Source organism: Carya illinoinensis, chromosome 10 (assembly GCF_018687715.1).
Source record: "Carya illinoinensis cultivar Pawnee chromosome 10, C.illinoinensisPawnee_v1, whole genome shotgun sequence".
Lineage (NCBI taxonomy): Eukaryota > Viridiplantae > Streptophyta > Magnoliopsida > Fagales > Juglandaceae > Carya > Carya illinoinensis.
This window is the reverse complement of record NC_056761.1, coordinates 38,305,090-38,323,686: the sequence shown is the minus strand read 5'-3', so window position 1 is coordinate 38,323,686 and position 18,597 is coordinate 38,305,090. Positions and strand designations below refer to the sequence as shown.

General features: G+C 36.5%; 2 protein-coding genes across 3 annotated transcripts; both read left to right on the top strand.

Moving 5' to 3' along the window:
* Positions 1-1,355: 1,355 nt before the first annotated feature.
* On the top strand, positions 1,356-13,788 carry LOC122278754 (protein SCAR2-like). 2 transcript variants are annotated; one of them, XM_043088947.1, is made up of 10 exons: positions 1,356-1,903; positions 3,929-4,092; positions 7,376-7,499; positions 7,643-7,772; positions 8,775-8,836; positions 8,961-11,947; positions 12,107-12,921; positions 13,013-13,099; positions 13,215-13,319; positions 13,417-13,788. In XM_043088947.1, the coding sequence occupies exons 1-10, from the start codon at positions 1,749-1,751 to the stop codon at positions 13,468-13,470; spliced, it is 4,683 nt and encodes a 1,560-aa protein (XP_042944881.1). In that variant the 5' UTR covers positions 1,356-1,748; the 3' UTR covers positions 13,471-13,788. The 2 variants fall into 2 exon arrangements, with proteins under 2 accessions (XP_042944881.1, XP_042944880.1); XM_043088946.1 differs by having other exon boundaries at positions 1,357-1,903; positions 8,961-12,921.
* Positions 13,789-15,096: 1,308 nt separating this feature from the next.
* Positions 15,097-18,332, top strand: LOC122279638 (probable WRKY transcription factor 33). Its single transcript, XM_043090389.1, has 5 exons — positions 15,097-15,464; positions 15,567-15,767; positions 16,623-17,248; positions 17,351-17,512; positions 17,667-18,332. The coding sequence occupies exons 1-5, from the start codon at positions 15,195-15,197 to the stop codon at positions 18,121-18,123; spliced, it is 1,716 nt and encodes a 571-aa protein (XP_042946323.1). The 5' UTR covers positions 15,097-15,194; the 3' UTR covers positions 18,124-18,332.
* The last annotated feature ends 265 nt before the right edge of the window (positions 18,333-18,597 follow it).

The following is an 18,597-nucleotide window of genomic DNA, read 5'->3' as shown; positions in this document are numbered from 1 at the left end:
TGTTTTTCATAAAGTTACTATCGGCCTATATGTCACGGGATATAATTTCCAAGACAGGTGGTTCCAAAAACACGCAACAATATTAATTAATTAAAATCACAACCTTATAAAATTTGGACCATCTCTTCAGTGAAGTTCCCATCATTAACTTAACCTCCTTTGATTGTTTGTCAACGATAATGACAAGCACTCTCGGAAAGCAGCCAACATGTTCCTTGGAAAATCAAAAGAGCAGATAAAACTACAAAAAGACATTTACCTGAAAGCAAGACAGGACACCTAAAACCAAAGAACTTGTCCTCTACTTCACTAACTACCACTCAACCAAACCATGTTTTTCCTCCGTTTAAAATCTAAAAGTTTGCAAGAACCGATTAAAGGTAAGAAGCTTTGGATGTTCCTAGTACTAGTAGCAAGAAAGAACACAAAAAATCAGATATAGCGTAATTGAAATGCATTAACTATAAATTTATAAATTGACGTTGTTTCATATTATATATTAAATTTATTTTTTTATTAAATAATTTTATAATCTGACATACCACATTAAATCATGTTAATTTATAAATTTCTTTTTATAATTAAAGTAATTTTCACCGAGAATCAAGTTCTTTTTCTTAAAATTGGTCATCTTCGTTCTTGTGTTTAAAAAGTCTCTTTCAGATAATATAAACTCAAGGTAAATATTTAGTACTCTGTTCGTCCACAGCATAGTCGTTTTGTGGGCATTTTCGTGTCGTTTTCCTTGTCATATCTAACAGGTGATACCCATGGGCCAGCCTGCCAAATATATATGCATTACGTATGAATACATATATAAAAATAAAAATAAAAATAACAACACTACACCGTTTTCTATGGCCCAACGGTCAATATGGCACAAATGGTGTCTCCCAATTTATTAATTTATTTTGTTTGTATAAGATATATTTCTATAAATTAATAAAAGCATGGGTGCTATTGTTTATCATCAGTTAATTATTGATGGTATTTTTATTTTATAAAAAGTTAAAATATATTTTAATCTATTTTTTACATTTAAATATATTTTAATAGACTCATAAAACGTATTCAAATATCTTAACTCATTACTATTTAAATATAAATTCAAATCATTTAAAATTACTTCGGTATCAAAATATAACTCTATTTATAAATATAACTATTCTAACATATTTACATACTATTTATAAATAATTTAATATTATTTAAAATAATTTCAAATTAGACAGTGAGATTCTTACGAGGCAAAATTTGTTAAAAAAAAAGAAAAGAAAAAAGAAAGTATAATTCGAGTCAAACAAGAAAAGATAAAGAGTATTTCATACGAAAACGAAGAGTTGCAGGTATTTTCTTGTAGATCGAAGAGTGGATCTAGTAGTGGATGTGTGAAATGGTGATGTCTTGGCAGTTGGCAACAGTAGAGACTCCCGTGACCGAAAATGGCGTCCAACATGAAAATGGGATAAGCAGTAATTTTTACATTTTTAGGATTAAAAATCTGTTAAATTCATTCAGTAATATTAAAACTCCCACTCTCTCTCTCTCTCTTTCTTCCCTCACGTCTTTAGACAGTCCGAGCACCGTATATTCTTCATTGATCATTCGTTAGTTGTTCATTCACTCATTATTCCCAAAACCAGAAGAAATTCTGCTCCTGTTCTAAGCTGCTCTCGAGCTGGGAAATGCGTATACCTTAAGAATTAGGGTTTTGAATTTGTGGACTTGGGATAACAAGAAGACGAGGAATGCCGTTGTTGAAGTACCGGGTAAGGGACGAGTACAGCTTGGCGGATCCGGAGCTCTACAGAGCGGCCAATAGAGATGATCCCGAGGCTCTCTTGGAAGGCGTGGCCATGGCTGGACTCGTCGGTGTCTTGCGCCAGCTCGGTGACCTTGCAGAGTCAGTCCCCTATCTTCTTTACAGTTATTTTGCTTCTTCTTTTTTCTGTTGTGTGTAGTTTTCTATTCGGATGGTTTGGGCTGTGAATTGCGGTGTTGATAAGAAATGCTGAGCCACTGGGGTTTGAACTTGGGGTTTCTGAACTTTTTCATGTGTTGATGATTCGACTAAGGGTCGAATTGCGGCGGGTTTTATATGGAACCTGTCTTTTTATTGGATTATATGACCGTATTGACTCCATGGAAATAGAGTGAGCTTTGAAGATTATTTTTTCTGCTGAATTTAGGAAGCTTGTTTGGAGCTTGACTCTGAGACTTGGGTGACCTTTGATTTTTAATTTAATTTACGTTGATATTGGCATCGCTTTGTGATTTTTTTTTTTTTTTTTGTTTATTTTTATAGTTTGTTCTTCTTGATTAGGATTGAGTTCAAAATTTTGGAGTTAACCAGAATGGCAAATGACCCGGCTGAGGCTGAGATCGATATTCTTAAGATAGATTTTGAATTATTAATCAGGCATTTGAGTTTGATGACGAATTGGGAAACTAAATTGCAATCGAGACTGAAACCTATGGACCATCAAGATGGACGGATTACTTTTGAATGCTTCTAGATTTTTCTGTTAAAAATATTTATTTCTTATTTTATAAAAGAAATTGAGCTTATAGTCTGTCGTTTATGGTCTAGTGGTGGTTTTGGTACTTTGGGCATGATTTTTAGGATAATGTGTGGAAGCATTGATGTCTTTACTTGATCTTCATTCTTCTTCTTCTTCTTCTTCTTCTTCTTCTTCTTCTTCTTTTTTCTTTTTTTGTCCGACTTTTGTTGAAATTTTGTCATTGGCATGAGCTGACTCTGGGTTATTTAGCTTGTTGAGTAAAGAAGTTCTAATATTGGGCTTGAGGTGAGCTTGCCTAATTGGCAAATGAGGTTGAATGAGTTGAAACCAATTCTTTTTTCTTTTTTAGTTAAAAGAAATGTCATATCTTGTTTATATTGCGTGATGGCTTGCAAAATCATATGTACACAGGTATGTTTAATGAAACATGCTACCTAAAACAAAAATATGTTTAATGACACATGCAATATGTAGCGTTAATCGCCAATTATGGTTGTACATTAGTTGAGTTTTGAGCAAATAGTGAGTGATTAAGCTTTTTTTCATGTAATTTTTATTCAAACATGTGTTGAGCTTGAGTTTGTGATAGAGTTAAATTTATGTTCACAAACAATTCATTTATTTTTTTAATGACTTTGAACTTGTTCATGAGTTATTTAGTTTTGAAAAAATAAATTATTTATATTACATCTTATATCTTTATCAACAATTTTTTTGGTTTCATTAATATTTTTATATTAATTATGTATGCATATATCAATGATTATATTCACAAGGATTTTATCAAAGCATATGGTCTTAGGAACATGATTTCCTCTTCTCCTTTTAAGCTGAATATATTATCATTGTAAAGTGAAAAACAATACCATAAAGATTAATGAATATGAAGTTATTTGAGTTTATACGAGCTTCTACTAGTTCAGCCAAGCTTTATATGAGTTGTATCAATAAATAATTAATTATAACTTCGTGTTCATGAACAACTTATTCAATAAGTAACCAAAGCTGAAGTCAAGTTTAGCCGAGTTGATCTCAAGCGGCTTATTCTGTATTATTGTTTATTTACATCCCTATCAAAAATATTCTTAACAATGTTGTGTGTGATATTTGACGTATAAACAATGTCATTCTCGACGAAGTGTGAATTCCCATGACAATTGGAGCCCTGCATATGCTCCAAGCTTGGCATACAAGGTCATTAATGCTGTTAGGGTGACAAAAAGATTACTATCATTTGTCCTGTGTACTCACCGCTTGATCTCACTTGACTGTATTTCCAATTATTTATTATATTTTACTTTGAACTAACCATATAATGCCACATCATAGGATGATGAGAGGATGATGAGAATTAGGATGATGAATAGATTTATTGATAATAATATACTTTTCTGTCATTTTAAAAGGTTTGCTGCTGAGATTTTCCATGACTTGCATGAAGAAGTAATGACAACTGCTGCAAGAGGCCATGATCTTATGGTTCGTGTTCAACAGCTTGAGGCAGACGTTCCTTCAATTGAGAAGGCATTTCTGTCCCAAACAAGTGATTCATTCTTCTTTTCAAATGCAGGTTAGATTACTTGCCAAGTACTTTTGTGGCCTCATTAAACTTGAATGAAATTTGAGTGTACTTTGATAGGTTAGTAAGCATATGAAATTTAGTTAAACCTTATTTCTTGCTCTTACTGTGATGCTGAAACTGTAACCATATTGCAGCAAACTAATGTTAACAACTATTTTTGCATTTTAAAATTTTCTTTTGAAGCCAATTATTAAGTTCTGGAATTTCTTTTGCTGTGATTTCCCCACTATACTTTAAAAAAAAAAGCAGCATGGCATGTATAAATGGATTAAATTTTAAAAAAAAAATGTACTAAGAGTTTAACAAAAAAAATCTAAATGTATCAAAAGAAAAAATAATGCCATCAAAAGCATTCCATTTCTATTTCTTTTTCTAAATGTATTAATAGAAAAAATATTGGGCATCAAAAGCATTCTATTTATGGAAAAAAAAAAAATTAAAGAACTCTAAAAAAAGAAACCAAATTTTATCATTTGGATTAAAAAAATAGAAATATGTGAATTGAGTGAAACTAAAAAAGAAAAAAAAAGTCGATAATCCATAATCAAGTTAACGAATCGAATATGTTTGGTACTTTGCTTCTTAAAGGAATAATGTACCAGTTATATTCACCTCTGTTTCTTAAATATAAAAAATGGTAGTTTTAATGTTCTGTACGGGATTGTGAATAAGCAGCACTGTAATGGTTTTTGAAATGCATTGCTTCGGTCCCAGGATATCAGTGTTTGCTTCTGGTACCTTGGGTTGCTGAACTGCAGTTATTTCTGTTCTGCCTCCTGAATTCTCTTCTACATGGCCAATTTTCATCCTAAGATACCCTCACTGGGTAGCAAAGAGAAGACTTTTATATAATTATCTTTTTGCTGGAGAATATTAACTTGGTATCTTTATGTATGGGGGGTTAAGCATGCAGGAGATTGTCCCTGTGATGAATCAGGGGATCTTGTTAAGTTTGATTGAGTGATGGCATTGACTCTAGCAAGTGAAGATGCAAGTAGATTTTAGTTTGATCCTCATGCAAGCATGCAGAGGCATCATGATTTCACATTATTAACATATGGAATGTTTTAGTGATAGAAAAGGGATATTATCCTGGTACACAGAATATACATGGATCCGCTCAACAAACAAAAGGGAAAAGTGGTAAAAAGGTCTGGAAATTAGAATTAGAAAATGGAACACGATAATGAGCCTTTGTCTAATTATACAAGGTGTTAAGAACAAAAAAAGAGTTTGATTCATTCGCACTCCACTGGTTCCTTTTCTTCCATAGACACCATAATATGCCCAAAGGGACCTTCTTACACAAAAGGAATCCAATAATGTGGCTAAGTTGCCTTTCCAACATGTCAAGAGGTCCACCAACCGAGAAGGCATCACCTAATTGATCCCCAAGAGATCGAAGATCGTGCTCCATGGGATGCTTGAAATCTTGCAATGTAAAAGAAGATGATCCATTGTTTCCTCACATGTCATGCACATGCAACATTGGTTAACCGCTATGATGCCAAGTTTCCTCACATTATACAATGAGGATATTCCCTATTACCGATGTTCATGTGTAGAAAGCCACTATTGGAGGAACCTTGTTTCTCTATATAAGCTTCCATAGGAAGGAGCCTCAACATGATTGCATAGCATATTGTAGCATGACTTCACCTTCAACAAGCCTCTCTTGGATAGAGTTATTTGGGGACCTAGTTCAATGGAACGTGAATTTCACTAGAGCTGCCCAAGATTGGAAGTTGGCAGCATTGAGGAGTTTTTGATCTTCTATACACCATGATGCTGAGAACCCAAGGAGCATATAAGATGTGGTAGATACTTACGGGTAAATGTAAATTCTCGGTCTGTTCTTTCTATAAGTCGCTTACACAACCACAGAATATACGCAATTCCCATGGAGAATGACATGGAGAAACAAGTCGCCTCTCAAAGCGGCATTTTTTGTATGGACAGCAGCATTAGGTAAGATCTTGATGACAGATAATCTATGGAGATGTAAGGTGATCATAGTAGATTGGTGCTGTTTGTGTAGAAAAAATGGTGAAAATGTGGATCATTTGCTGTTGCATTGTGAGGTGGCTGGAACGTTATGGAATGAGGTGTTTAATAGAATGGAGTTAGCTTGGGTTATGCCTGCCACAGTGGCAGAGTTCATGGCCAGCCGGATAAATCTATGAGGTCTCCCACAAATCTCAACGGTGTGGAAAATGGTCCCGATTTGTATCATGTGTTGCCAATGGAAGGAGCAAAATGACCGGACATTTGAATACGAGGAGCGCAAACTAGAAGAACTTAGATTATTTTGTTAGCACTCTTTCTCTTTGGGCCACAACTGTAGATTGTCGTGGCCTTGATTTTCATGATTTTCTTATTTCTATTACTTCTCTCTAAATAGGTGTGACCTTTTGTATACCATTTTGTGTACTTGGGCTATGCCTATTCATATCAATTTAATCGTTTACTTATTTAAAAACAAAAAAATTACAAGCCTCTCCTAGATGGGATCCAAACCATTTTATCATCACCATCGTGTCCAACCCTACAAGAGTATAACTTGACAAACTTGACAAAGAAAGATGAAAAGAGATCCTCCTCCCAGTCATTTGCCTCCCTGGTGAAGGTGACAACTCGAATCATGCCGAGGAAGATCGTGATCCATAACATAAGCTTCCTTCATTTTTTTTATAAGTAAAAGGAAATTCTATTAAACCAAGTAATTAAACATAGCCCAGGTACACGGGAAGTATACAAGAGAAAACACCTAATTACAAGTTAGGAACTAGAAAAAGCAACAACGAAATCATGAAAATCAACCCTGTCAAGGACAATAGCTGAAGTCCAAAGAAATAAAGTATGAAAGAAAGAGCCTCTAATCTCTTCCTTTGAATATTCTCTATCTTCAAAGCAACAGGCGTTTCTTTCAAGCCAAATGCACCACATAAGGTATAGTGGAATCATCTTCCAAACGGCAGCAGTAATGTTGTTACCCTGGTACCTCTACAACAAGCCAACAGGTCCCCAACTCTCATAGGCATCACCCAAGCAACACCAATCCTATTAAAAATCTCATCCCATAAGGCGTTTGCAATCTCATAAAGGAGTAAGAGATGATCCACGAATTCTCCATTCCTTTTGCACATAAGCTTCCTTCATTGTAGAAATTCGTATACAACTTGGAATCTCAAGAATTCTCATGTTTTAAAATCTTAGCTCCTAGAATGAATGCCAAAGTTAAGTGCTAACTAAATACACAATTCTATTACAGGTGTTGATTGGCATCCTAATTTGCGTACAGAACAGAATCTGATTACTCGGGGTGACTTACCTCGCTTTGTGATGGACTCTTATGAAGAATGCAGGGGGCCTCCACAGTTATTTCTGCTAGACAAGTATGGTTGTCCAATTTGCATTTACTTGGGCTTTTCTTTCCCCATTTTTTGATCATTGGCTTAATTGGTTGTAACAGGAAGTTAAATGTGTTTTTTTTAGGATATAAGTTTGAAATTTAGGATGTTTGGATGGCTTATAACAGGTTTGATGTTGCGGGCGCTGGGGCTTGCTTAATGCGTTATACTGATCCATCATTCTTTAAAGTGGAATCGGCATCCTCTGGAGCAGCAACAGCAGAAGTTCCAAGGGAAAAAAGAATCCGCAAAATGAAGGTATTGCATTGAAAAGCTGATCATCATATTATGAACTTCTCTTGTGGCAACCGTTTTAACTATAGAAATTTGTCAATTATTTCTTTTCTTCTTTACCTTTGCTTTTTTATTTTTGAAGGCCAACCTGTTTGCTGCCAATCCATTCATATGTGTTCACTTTGGCCTGGGGGAACCTACTTGGGACCTATATCAAGGAAGTTGTCATAGAGTTTTCTGCTATTTTTCCCTTTTTAAGGCATAAGTAAAGATATGGAATCCATAACCTCATCTTTCTCTCAGTTATTATGAAATTCACTGCTTTGACTGTAAGCCTTTGTAGCCTTCCATGTGATGAATTACATTTCCTCTGAGATCAAAAGTTTCAAAACATTCAAAACATGACCCCTTAGTATGTTTCGCAATATTTAGCTGGCTCTCATTGGTTTTAAGGCATATATGAATATTGGTTTTCGGTAATGGGCTCTTTATTAGATCACAAAAATGATGTAAGATGCAACCAGCCGTAGGTGATATGGATCTCTTGAAAAAATTGTGAAGGTGCTGGAACCAGCTGATGGAGAAGCTTAATTTCCGGTTATTGGTAGGCATATATGTTTCAAAACCGGTGAATATTACAGCTTAGATGTGCTTCTCCATGCTCATTGTATCAAGAGCATATCAGTTATTTTTGGGCGTTTTTCTTTTTAATGATGAAGACACCATTACTGGTATTTTTAATTCTGCAGATGAGCATATTGACTTCTTATTTTGTTAGAAAAATCTAGTTGTAAGCACAACTGCGCACTAATATGTGCACTAATCTATTGTGATTGGTAAAAAAGTATATTTTATTGAAAACAATGCTAATTTAAATTTTGAATATGAAGGAATTAGTATTGGTACGCAGATTAGTACGCGACTTTGCTTGTACGTAGCAAAACTATTTTGTTTACAGAAACTCATCACTATACAGTATTAACTTGTGTAGTTACAAAGTTTGAGATGTAATTTCATCTTCTGCAGAAAAAAGGATCACGCTGGAGGAATGGAGAAACACCTGAAGTACTACCCCCATCACATGCCAAGTGAGGACTCTAATCCCATATTGGTTTATTTTGGCAATCTGGCTGTCTTGTGGTTGCTTGAGTCTTATATTATTTTTGTATAGATGATTTATCGGCAACCCTAAGTTACTTTCAAATAGTGCAGATTGCATCAGTTGTTTCTGGAAGAATGCATTGAGAAAGGTTATAGTAACCCTGCACGACTTGTGAAACTGAAGAGGAGGCAATTGAATGGATCTATATTTGACTCAAGAGCTGGGAAAAGTTACCTAGATAAAGTTCTGGAGTCTCCCACTCCAAAGCAGGTGATTGTTCAAGAAATTTCTGTCACTTCACCCATGAAATTGAAAGGGAATGGTTATAGTGAATCAGGGCTTGAAGTTCTTGAAATCACTGCTGTGAGTCCTGCAAAGAAGCCACCACAAGGAAAAGAAAGTTCATGTTCCTCCCCTAACGCACAGGAGGTAGTTTTAAAACCATGTATAGAGAAGGTTAATCGGGATGTCGTTGGTGGAAAAACTGTGAAGGTGCCTGAACCACCCAATGATGATACAGATAATATTTCTTCTTCCACCCTCCATAAGGTAGTGGCTGAAGAGGAACTAGCCATTGATGGCGAAGTCAAAATAGAAGGCTGTGTAGATGGGTACCATTCTGAAGATTTGACCAGTGATATGGACAATTATATGGATGCACTCACCACGATGGAGTCAGAAATAGAAACAGAAAATGAACATACATCTAAAATGGGTATAAACCAAAGTCAGAAATGGAAACAGAAAATGAGTATACATTCAAGAAATTCTTGTGGTGGTGAAGTAAATCTGGGGTTCCAAGCTCGATCTTCTGATTCTCAATCATTTGGAAACTCGTCTGCATCAGATTATGGGAATGGCTTATTCAAGTGTAACGGATCCAGTTTCTCCGACTCTGATACGTTAAGCAGTTTGACTGAGAATGCAGCATTTGGTGGTGATGGATTGGCTAAAGTATTCCCATCGACTGAAACTTGTGCAGCTGAGGTTGTGGATATGCCATCCTGCCAGGTAATGGATGAGTCTCAGGGAGCCAAATCGGATGAGCTTGCAGTGTCGTGTGATACAGGCATTGAGGAAGACAAGGTCTCCAATCTTGGAGAAGCATCATGTAGTTCGTGTCTTAAAGATTCCAAACCTGCCTTACTACCTTCAGGTCACGGAGTACACTCATCACTAGTTACATTGGTAGGTCCTGAAGTAGAGGAAGCAACCTCTGACTTAATTAAGCTTGGTTCCAAATTATCAGAAATAGATGAAAATGGGAGAAATCTAGCTGAAGATAGAGTTGTCAGCTATGATGTTCCGTTCCAGATTCTGAATGATATTCACCTTATAGGTTCTGCCGAAAGCCATCCGCCTAGTGAAGATCCAAATGTTTCTGATGCTTTGCTGCATCTGTCAGATGTTTCAGAGGTGACTCCTGAAAATAAAGGAAGTGAAAATTCTCATAATGAAGTGCTTCAAACAAAATCTGCAGGTGAAGATTATTCTGAAAATTTGGTTGATGCAAGGATTTGTTCAACAGATTTAAGCATTTCACCTACAGAAAAGCAGCAACTTTGCTCAGTCTTGCCAGAAGTAAAAGCGAGTTCAAATGTCATACCTGCTACTTGCTCAGACATTGTAGGGACAGATGAAATATTTTCGAAAGCCGATAATGCTCTTATGGCAAATGGAATCAACTTGGAATACTTGACTCCGGCAGTGGAAACTCAAAAGACATGCAACATAGAGGAGCAGAAATTCTCAGTTCTAACCTATATTGCTCCAGAACTTGAACTTGCTTCTGCAGAATTGGGTGTCCCGTACTCTGAAGAGAAATCTGATTGTGATGAGATTCCAAGGGCAACAGATGAAATAGGTACATCTACCTGCAATGTGGATGCAGTGGGAGGTGATGCTCCTCCTCCTGAACTTCCTTACAGTTGTCAAAATCACACATGCCATGAGGATTATATAAACGTAGAGGCTGTAGTAATTGAACCAATTATACGGGATGTGGCTTTATCTGCTGCTGTTACTAGTGCAAATGATGTTTCCAATGATTTTATTGATCCATCTTTAGATCGAGCTTGCTTTTCATCCAGGAATCATATAAATTTGCAAGATGTTTCTGCTGAATTTGCCGAATCCCATCCAAAAGAGATGGAGCTTAACGATGCAGTTTCTCTAGAATATCTTAAAGAAACCGAGGCACAAAATATAGTGAATCGACTGGAAGTTGCTCGTGCAGATACCCCATGCAAATCAGTCTCTTCTAATCATTCCGATTTTAAAACAGTTGCTGGCAATGATGATGAACCAACTACAGCTAATAATACCCAATATGGTTTATCTGCCAACGATGCCAGCACAGCCCCAAGATGTGTACCAAGCAATCAACATTTGGAATCAAAAACTCCCAACCGGAATCATCTTTCAGAGAATAGTGAAGCTGAGGTGTGTTCACCTACTGGCTGCCCCCAAGAGCCAGGGGCTCCTTTAAAGAGTTTGATGCAATTTGAAGCTTATGGGGAAAGTTTGCAAGAAGATGAAGCAACTTGTAACTTTGCAAGACTTGAATCTGAGCAGATACGATCTGTGAACCACACAGATCAGGAAAGATGTGAACAGATACAATCTTCAAGTCACTTACAGGAAAGATGCTTTGATTCTCCTGAATCTGACCCGCTGTCAGCTGGCTGGGAACTTGATGGTTCTAAGCAAGCAATGGATCCACTGGAGTCTGCCCTTCCTAGCTTTGCCATGCTCCCTCAGGCAGCTCAAGTTAACCTGGAGGAGCTACCACCTCTGCCACCTCTACCTCCCATGCAATGGAGGATGGGAAAGGCTCCAAATGCTTCCCTAGCTTCCCCAAGAGATTTGGTGGAATCTAGTCAGCATGCATTCCCACCGTTACATCTTTTTGGCGATGAGAAAGCTCAGTTTAGTTTTCCAGCATCCCAGACAGGGATTTTGCAGCTTCAGAACCCATTTTTGCCCATCATGGCCATAGAAGATGAGAAATCCCAACAAGTTTCAGAACAATTGATGAGTAATTTGTCGCAACTGATCCCATTCTCTTTGCAATTGCAAACCATGGTTGGTGATTCAAATAGTCAATCCAGTTGCCACACTTTTGAGGGAACTAAAACCATCAATCCATTCTTAGTATCACCTTCGATCCCAACTGAAAGACCTGAATTTGGTTTCCCTGCCTTGGACGGGGAAAAGGTCCACTCTAGTCCAGTCCCAACCATGGTTAGTGATTCAAATAGTCAATCCAGTTGCCACTCTTTTGAGGGAACTAAAACCATCAATCCATTCTTAGTATCACCTTCGATACCAACTGAAAGACCTGAATTTGGTTTCCCTGCCTTGGACGGAGAAAAGGCCCACTCTAGTTCAGTCCCAACCATGGTTAGTGATTCAAATAGTCAATCCAGTTGCCAATCTTTTGAGGGAACTAAAACCACCAATCCATTCTTAGTATCACCTTCAATACCAACTGAAAGACATGCATTTGGTTTCCTTGCCTTGGGCGGTGAAAAGGCCCACTCTAGTTCAGTCCCAACCATGGTTAGTGATTCAAACGATCAATCCAGTTGCCACTCTTTTGAGGGAACTAAAACCGTGAATCCATTCTTAGTATCACATGCGATGCCAACTGAAAGACCTGAATTTGGTTTCCCTGCCTTGGACGGAGAAAAGGCCCACTCTAGTTCAGTCCCATTCACACCAATACCAACCATTGAATACACAACTCCTAGACATGATCTTGAAGTTTCCCAGGAGAAACTAATCGAGCCTTTCTATCAACCAGAAACAGAAACAGGATCAGTGGATCAAAAACTTCAACCCACACCACACTATAATTCTGAAGGGGAGTCACGAAATTATTGCAACACATCTATGCCATCACCAACTGTGAAAGGAGAACAGCCTCGGCATGATTTATTGAGTCCAGATGGAGAAACCCCTCAAATACCAGACGTAGAAGTAGGAAAGCCAAATGGAAATCCTGCAACTAAGCTTTCTCGTCCCCCAAAACCTCTCATTGATGCTGTTGCTGCTCATGACAAAAGCAGGGTAATGATCGTTTTCTGGTATCCTTTCTTCACAATTGTCTCCTCCATTGCTAGGAGAGTAATTGCTTGATGAAATATTGAACCTTTTGCAGTTGAGAAAGGTAGCTGAACGGGTTCGGCCTGAGATTGGGCAAAAGGTAGATGAAAGAGACTCATTGCTAGAACAGATACGAAGGAAGGTTAGATTCAACAGATGTTTTATTTTTCTGTTATGTTACATCGCACTCCTCCCTCTTCATTTTCGGTTCTTTTACAATTTCATGAACCAATTGCTGAGCTTGTTTGTTTTCTCAGTCCTTCAACTTGAAGCCAGCAGCGGTGACGAGACCCAGCATTCATGGCCCTCAGACCAACCTGAAGGTTGCTGCTATCTTGGAGAAAGCAAAAACAATTCGCCAGGTCTCTCTCTCTCTCTCTCTCTCTCTCTCTCGCTCTCTCTCTCTCTCTCGTGTTTGAATGTTTATCCGCTACATTAAAATGATGGCTCTTGAAATAGGCATTCACTGGAAGTGATGAAGATGATGATTCAGACAGTTGGAGTGATGCTTGAAAAACTAGGTCGACGGTACTACAGCATTTGACTACTTTAATTACCAGCTTGAAATGGTTTTGAGAGATTTTCTTTTTCTCTCTGCTATAGTTAATAGAAGAAAATATATGTGATCTGGTGTGTTCTTTCTTTCTGCTCCACGCTCGTGTATAGTAGTCCCCTCACTAGATCCCCCTTCCCCTTCTTCTCTTGGGTCAATTGTTTTGTAAAGAATGACAGCTGAGGTTCAGTGTGCAAGTGCTGTACCAATCAAATTCGAAGTAGCCACTAGCAAAATAAAAAAATAAAAAATAAAAAATAAATGGCTATTTTAGGCAACCCCAATGTGGCTCCATATTTTTGTGACTTTCTGCAATAGAGCTAGTTGGTACATAACTTGGAGCATTGGAATGGTTATACTTCTTCATATCTACTTCCATTTCACTCTTTGTAATGGTTTTATTAATAAAATTCTAATGGGTGAGCCAATTTGATCATTTTACAAGAAGTACAATCTCTATTTAACCTTATATTTTCCTTTCTTCTAATTTTCGAATGATCAGCTCAAAAAATATTCATGTGATATGAGTCACAAACTTCAAGGATTTGCCATTGAGTTTCTCCCTCATTTAAACCGAGCCTTATTTTATTTTATTTTTTAAAGCAAGCAAGCATATCATATGGATAAACTAAGAGGTTAAAGGATACAAGATTCAATGGGGGTAAAAATCCTCAATAATCATTTCAAGACCAACAAATACAACATAAGTAAGACAAAATAAGAGTAATCTGGAGTCAAAAGTTTGGTTCCCATCCATTTTAACAACAAAGAAGCACAATTTTGAAAATTACAATCAAAAGCGACTGTATCAACAAGTTACAAATCCCCGCCAAAATTCCTAATGAAGCATAAGTACTAAATGAACAAGGATCCAACAAACAACCCTTACATTCACAATACTCTGTGAAATCTCTTCTTCAACTACAAAATAATAATAATAATAATAATAATAATAATAATAATAATAATAATAATAATAATAATGTATTTAGTAGAATAATGCTACTCATCCTTTTAATGATAACTCTCTCATTATTTTCTGATATAACATCAAATAATTAAAAATCTATTTGTTAGTTTTCAATTTATATTCCAGATATTTGATGTCTATTTGATATTTGAAATACGAAGATTTATATAACAAGAGCTTCTTGAACTTCTTAGGCTTTAACCAAAACTAAATAATCTCATCTCATTTTATCATTACAATTTTTTTAAATTTTTATATAAAATATAATAAATAATTTAATTTTTTTAAATTTTAATATAAAATTAATATTAAAAAATTATATTATAATAATATTTTATTTATTATTATTTAAAACATCTTATTTCAGAATTATTAATTTTTCAATAGTTAAATAGAGTGTGGCCCAAAGCATTATGGGCTTGTTATGAATCGATGCTTTCTGCCTTGGATATGTCATATATACAAACATAAATATAAATATCGAGACCCAGTCAAGTCAAGCCACAAGCTTTGACCAGAGCTTGTTTTCAACGGTCAAACTTCTTTACCTTCTTCGAAAGAGCATGGTGACCCTCGGTACAAGAAAAAGCCTCACCAACAAGCATTTTCTTTAATTAAATCCGCGCTCTCTCTGACATGGCTGCCTCAGCAGTGCACAGTTAAGACTCCTATAAATTCTCAATCCTTGTTCTATTTTTCTACAAAACCCAATTCATGACCTCCTTTACTGACCTCCTTGCAAACAACTGCAGCAAAATCATCATGGACAGCATTAGCCAAAATACTAACAGCAATACAACACTCAGCTGGGGGTATGCTGACCATCGAATTGATAACGAAATCCCAAAGTTCAAGTCATTCCCACCCTCTTCATTGCCCCTTTCTCCTTCTCCACTCTCTCCTTCTTCTTATCTGTCTTTCCCACCAGCTGGTTTGAGCCCAACTGATTTCTTGAGCTCACCTTTGTTTGCTTCCAATTATAATGTAAGTTTTTAGCTCAATATCATGTTTAGTCATGGCTTCTTTTTGCTAGGTTCTTGCCAAAAAGTGATTATTGGGTCTAATTTTTTCGTTTCTGTTTTTTAGTTATTGCAGAATCTGCCATCTCCAACCACTGGTGCTTTTTCAGGTCAAGCAATGTTCCAAAACATGACCGATTCTGGTAATTACAACCAGCTAGCTGGGATGAAGGAGGAAGAGAAATTTAGTTCTGATTTCTCTTTTCAACCGCAAACAAATCCTGCTACCACGTCATCATCATCCTTCTTTCAACCTTCTTCAACAGTGGTATGTCTCAAATTTTCTTCATTTATTTCTTACGTATAGGGGGTTTCGGGGTTTGTTTAGGAATTAAGAGCACCCATTTCTTCTGGTTTCTTTCGATTTTCTGTTCTCCATGATTGTTTTTCTCCTCAAAATCCTCGAGTTTCCACCGCTCATTAATTCTAGACGGCAAGAGATTGGACGCAGTTTCGTGTGCCAAAAAAATGGTAATGAAAATGAAACGTGTGAAATAGGAGGGTGGACAGTTGGCAAATGCCAAGGTGGGATCTGCTTAGTCTATAAGCGAGTTGACGTGTTCCTAAATTTCTAATTAATATGGATTTTTTCTTTTTCTTTTTTTGGTCTCATCTAATCGAGGTATTGACGCGACCATCGTCGTAATAGACTTGACTCGTACTAGCTTAAAAAAAAAAAAAAAAAAGTTGCCTCGTAATTCAATAATATTTTCGAGCCCATAGTTTTGAGCATGATTGACCATTTCAGATGATTTTTTGCGGGAAAAATCTAATTTTTTGAGTCTATAGAAATGAATAAAATATTATTATAATATAATTTTTTAATATTAATTTTATATTAAAATTTAAAATAATTAAATTATTTATTATATTTTATATATAAATTTAAAAAAATTATATTTCTTACTTTGGTTAGACATATATTGGAAATGAATATTCTTACTACGTCGCATGCGCATATAGATTTAAATATGTTATTCCCATACCGAAAAGGACAGAATCTTGGAGGCTGCAAGTATGTTAGGTGTCAAGTATTTTAGGTTTCTTGTTTCTTGTGATTAGACTAAATATATATGGTTGTATTTTTTTCCTTTATTGGCTCTAAGCTGAACTACTTGAACAGGAGGAATCCTTCAAAAAACGAGAAGAAGCATGGAGCTTCATTAAACCGAGCAATCAAACAGAATTTCCATCGGAGAAGATCGAAGTAGATTCAGAATTTGCCCCAGTTGAGAGCTTTACATCAGAAATGGCTACAAACCAAGCAAAAATGAATGGTATTACTGCTTCATCTGATCACAATCAGTACACTCAACAGCCTCAATATATCAGAGAGCAGAGAAAAACAGATGATGGATATAACTGGAGAAAATATGGTCAAAAAAATGTGAAAGGAAGTGAAAACCCGAGGAGTTATTATAAGTGCTCGTATCGAAATTGCCCCATGAAGAAAATAGTTGAGACATCCGTGGATGGACAGATTACTGAGATAGTATACAAAGGAAATCATAATCATCCCAAGCCTCAGTCCAATAGAAGATCATCTTCTCAGTCAATTCAGCCTTCATCACGCACTAATTCAGGGATTTCTGATCAGTCAGTTGTAACTCTTGGCAATACAAAAATGGAGTCTGTCACAACGCAGGAGGAATCTTCAGTCTCAGTTGGAGAGGATGAGTTTGATCAAGGGTCACCGACCAGTAATTTGGTTGGTGATGACAATGAGAGTGAGCCTGAGGCCAAAAGATGGTAAGTCAGAAAGTATTATTCTGGGGGCCTTGCTTTGCCTTTGTTGTTTAAGATAAAGTTGTGAATTTGGTTCTATTGATACTAATGATACCTCTTTTGCAGGAAGGGAGAAAATGAAAACGAGAGCTTTTCAACTTGTGGGAGTAAGACTGTGAGGGAACCTAGAGTTGTAGTTCAAACAAGAAGTGAAATTGATATTCTTGATGATGGGTATAGATGGAGGAAATACGGGCAGAAAGTAGTCAAGGGAAATCCAAATCCAAGGTATTGAAATCCTTTGACCTTCCAGCACATTCTTTATAGAGTATGTTACATTTGTTAAACTAATCATATGTCACTAAAGAATTTGGCTATTTCTGACTCTCTAAAACGAATTTTTTGAACTTTGATGCTAACTCTGCATTTGTCTTATCTGTAGGAGCTACTACAAATGTACAACTATAGGTTGTCCAGTGAGGAAACACGTTGAACGAGCCTCCCAAGACATGAGGGCTGTGATCACCACTTATGAAGGGAAACACAACCATGATGTTCCTGCAGCTCGGGGTAGTGGCAATTATGCTATTACAAGACCTCCATCTAATAACAATACCAGCAACGCACCCATGCTAATTAGGCCCTCAGCCATGGCCACCCATCTTAACCAGACTGCTTGCTTAGATTCTTTTCAGAATGCAAGATCAAGAGCAGGGAGTCAATCCTCATATACCCCACAAATGTTGCAGCTCCAAGGAGGCAACGGATTTTCCGGATACACAAACCAAAATCATGCCTACATGGATCAAACACAACTCTCAGAGGGTGTGTTCTCTAGGATCAAGGAAGGACGAAACACATTCCTCGAGTCCTTCTTATCTGAGGATTACAAACTATGAATAGATAGAAATCCTTTTTTTTTTTGGTCTATAGTCTTTAAGGCATTAGCTGTGTAATATTAGGGATTGGAATAAGTAGAGTAAGTTGCATTTCCATCCGTTTTAGTTATTTGAGCCTTGAGGCCGTTCTAAACTTAGAAAATGCCTCGTTTTGATTGATTTTGTAAAAGAACAGTGAAAACAATGTGAAAGATGACTGATTCTTTTAAGTTCTAATTTGTACAATTATCTGCTCTTAAAGAATTGTTCATTAATTTCTTTATAGTCCAATTTTCTATTTTTCTTTTTGTCTTCCTTCCTCTCCTGTTTTCGGCAATCTATCAGATTTCTGTATTTCAGATTACTGGCCTCAACCCTCTTCGCCAGTAATATAGAAGTGAAACATTCTGCCCTGCTAGACAACATTCTAGTCCCTTTCTTCATATTTTCGCTCCTACTTTCTTATATAAACGCAGCGAGGATTTCATAAAAGAG

Coding starts and splice junctions, on each gene's coding strand:
- LOC122278754 (XM_043088946.1), top strand. CDS start 1,749: ATGCCGTTGTTGAAGTACCGGGTAAGGGACGAGTACAGCTTGGCGGAT. Junction 1,904..3,928: donor CAGCTCGGTGACCTTGCAGA/GTCAGTCCCCTA, acceptor TCATTTTAAAAG/GTTTGCTGCTGAGATTTTCC. Junction 8,837..8,960: donor CTACCCCCATCACATGCCAA/GTGAGGACTCTA, acceptor CAAATAGTGCAG/ATTGCATCAGTTGTTTCTGG.
- LOC122279638 (XM_043090389.1), top strand. CDS start 15,195: ATGACCTCCTTTACTGACCTCCTTGCAAACAACTGCAGCAAAATCATC. Junction 15,768..16,622: donor TTCAACCTTCTTCAACAGTG/GTATGTCTCAAA, acceptor CTACTTGAACAG/GAGGAATCCTTCAAAAAACG. Junction 17,249..17,350: donor GAGCCTGAGGCCAAAAGATG/GTAAGTCAGAAA, acceptor CCTCTTTTGCAG/GAAGGGAGAAAATGAAAACG.